The following is a 2,856-nucleotide window of genomic DNA, read 5'->3' as shown; positions in this document are numbered from 1 at the left end:
TTTAGGTTGTTTCACATGAAATGTCATATTTGAAAGGTAACAATAAAATGTTTCAGAAGTGTTAGAGAACTGATTTATTTAATCAAAATATGATCCATGTTCGTTTATGAAATTTACCCAACGTTTCCCTACGTCACATATTCCATCTTTCAAAAAATATTCATCTTTTGCTGTGATAAACTGTCCGAATACTTCAATTACCTCTTTTCTATTTAAGAATGTGTTATTGTTTATGAAAAGCTCAAAGTGCTTAAATAAGTGATGATCAGTAGAAGAAATATCAGGGTAATAGGGAGGATATTGCAAAATCTCATAATTCAGGCTTTGCAACTTTTGGACCATAGCTTGAGGAATATGAGGACATGTATTGTCGTGGAGCAAAATTGGGCCATTTCTATTCACTAGTTTGGGTTGCTTCTTTTTCAAATTCTCATGCATACAATCAATTTCCTGTCAATACAATGTTGCTGTTACTGTTTTTCCTTGTTGCAAAAATGAATAGCTCCCTTTGCAGACCACCATACAGTGACCACTAACTTTTTAGGGTACAGTGGTGGATTTGGGTAGTGTTTGGGTAGGTGACTCTCCTGCATCTAATCACTGCCCTGTTCTCTTGCTGTTGTCAAAGCGTATCCATTTCTTATCAAATCATTATTTGATGCAAATATGGTCTTTTTCCAGTTGAGAAAGCAATAAGGAGCACACTTTGAGGTATGTCTTTTTGAATCTTGTTCAGTTCATGTGGAATAAACCTATCCATTTTCTTGACTTTTCCAGTTTTTTTTTTACAGGTGTCCAAAAACAGTTGTGCGAGATGTTTGGAGTTCTGATGAAAGTTTTTGAACCGTTGTTCTCGGATTTTGGTCAACCAAAGCATTTAATCCATCATGCTGAATAACTGATTTTGGCCTACCCCTTGGTTTATTTTCAAAGCTATCATCTCCTGAACGAGAGCTTTGGAACCATCTCTGAACAGTTCTGACATCAACAAAACCATTACCAAAGGCCTGCTTGATATTCCGTAGAGCTTCTGCAGCAGAGTGACCCAGTTTGTACTCATATGAGAAAATCACTCAACATAGTTTGGTTATTATCATTTTTATGAGGTCTGTGGGTAGGAATTTTGCATACCAATATTGTTGAGAAAGAAAAAGAGTCAAAATTAAATGCAAGGTATACATAATTGAGTTTTTAAATGACTGAAATAACAACTAATTAAAAATGCGACATTTCATGTAAAACAACCTAATAGAAGAAGAAATGAGTGTGATGATATTTTAAACAAAAAAATTCTGTATTAAGAAAAGAAACTTACCGATTACTGTTTGGAATAATTCCCTTTTGTAATTCTTGGTTATTTTTACCAATTTTAATGGCAAGCCATGAACCACTAACTCCCCCGTACAAAGTGTCTTTGATACGTAAAACCTCTCCTCGTACAAAGGCAAGTTCAGAAGACTCTGTTTGTTCAAAGGTGTAATGGGCCCTAAAATACATAATTTAGAAAAACAGTCGCTGAAAAAGGTTGCGAATAGGAATTAAAGAACTGACAAACACACACACACATACAAAAACCCAAAATGATTGACTGTTCAGCCAACAAGTTAATCAAATGATCGATTGGTTTGTTGGATAGATATTTAATCAATTGACTAATAATAAAAGAGTGGAATTAAATAGGTGCATGTGTTATTAATATTGGTGAAATGACTCACCTTAGAAAGATAAAATATAGATTCCTAGCGTCTGTCCTACATGTATGTTTTGTAGTATTTAATGCATTTTTCATTTATGGAATAACTGAACGTCACACATCTCAACTTTTGTTACATATACACACACACACACACATATATGGACTTTTCCATTTTCTGTCTGCCAAATTTCACTTGCATAACATTGTTGACTATAACTTGTAGTGAGTAGAAGACACCAGCTGATGGCATCTACGCAGTGCCGATGAACTCTAAACCATGCGATTCCAAGGTGAACTTCTTAACCACAAAATCATGTGCATGTATGTGTGTGTATGTCTCTCTCTTTCTCTCTCTCTCTCTCTTTCTATACACACACACGCAGACATGCATATATATCAGCTCCTCTGTCTCATGCACATACGAAGTAATATATAATGCATACACACATACATATAAAATACACACATATACAAACACTCACACAATTATATATATACACTAACTATATATTTCTTTGGTTAACATATACACGCACACACATAGAACCTACTTGGAATACATTTAAATTTTTATGCCCTCTAATTAGCCGATGAGTTGCAAATTAAAACTAATGATCAACAGTGCAATAAACAGAAACCAAACTCTCAAAACCAATAAATAAATAAATATGTTGATAAATAAAATAAATAAATAAAAAATTGTCAATATAACCATGTGTATAATTAAAACATAAATTTGTCTGAAACTGTCTATTCCAGCCATGCCAGCATGGTTTAAAGAAAAACAACAGCAAAAACTTCCTAAAAACAACAACACAAGATGTGAACGTGTTAACATAAACAGTGAGAAAAAAAAAATTTAAATGGCTGCTAAAAGCCTGAATATCTTGAAATAAAAACTCATAATGATAACGAAGGATTTGTAATGAGAGATTATACTGTGCTTTGATGGGAAAAACATAAAAGTGACTTACTTTACAAAGAATGAATCCCCAGCTTCATGACTCGCCATTATGTGGTCATATTCTTTGAAAAAAAAAAGAAAAAAAATTGTTTTTTTTTTAAATATTTTTAATTGCTGACATCAAAAGAGATAAATTTTTCAGTGTTGCTGAAGCAACAAGCAATATTTATAAAAATTAGAATAAGCAATATATATA

The 2,856-nt window shown here is 32.8% G+C and overlaps 1 protein-coding gene across 1 annotated transcript in view; it reads right to left on the bottom strand.

Moving 5' to 3' along the window:
* The window catches only part of LOC106883544 (tight junction protein ZO-1), a 593,195-nt gene that overhangs the window by 75,081 nt on the left and 515,258 nt on the right, over window positions 1-2,856 (bottom strand). Inside the window, exons 15-16 of the mRNA XM_052975956.1 lie at window positions 2,671-2,722; window positions 1,316-1,486 (exon numbers count right to left, since the gene is read on the bottom strand). Of these exons, the coding sequence (XP_052831916.1) occupies window positions 1,316-1,486; window positions 2,671-2,722 (223 nt within the window). The remainder of the gene's footprint in view (window positions 1-1,315; window positions 1,487-2,670; window positions 2,723-2,856) is intronic.

This window comes from Octopus bimaculoides, chromosome 23, assembly GCF_001194135.2.
Source record: "Octopus bimaculoides isolate UCB-OBI-ISO-001 chromosome 23, ASM119413v2, whole genome shotgun sequence".
Classification (NCBI taxonomy): Eukaryota; Metazoa; Mollusca; class Cephalopoda; order Octopoda; family Octopodidae; genus Octopus; species Octopus bimaculoides.
The sequence above is the reverse complement of the archived record's forward strand: the minus strand, read 5'-3'. Positions and strand labels throughout refer to the sequence as shown.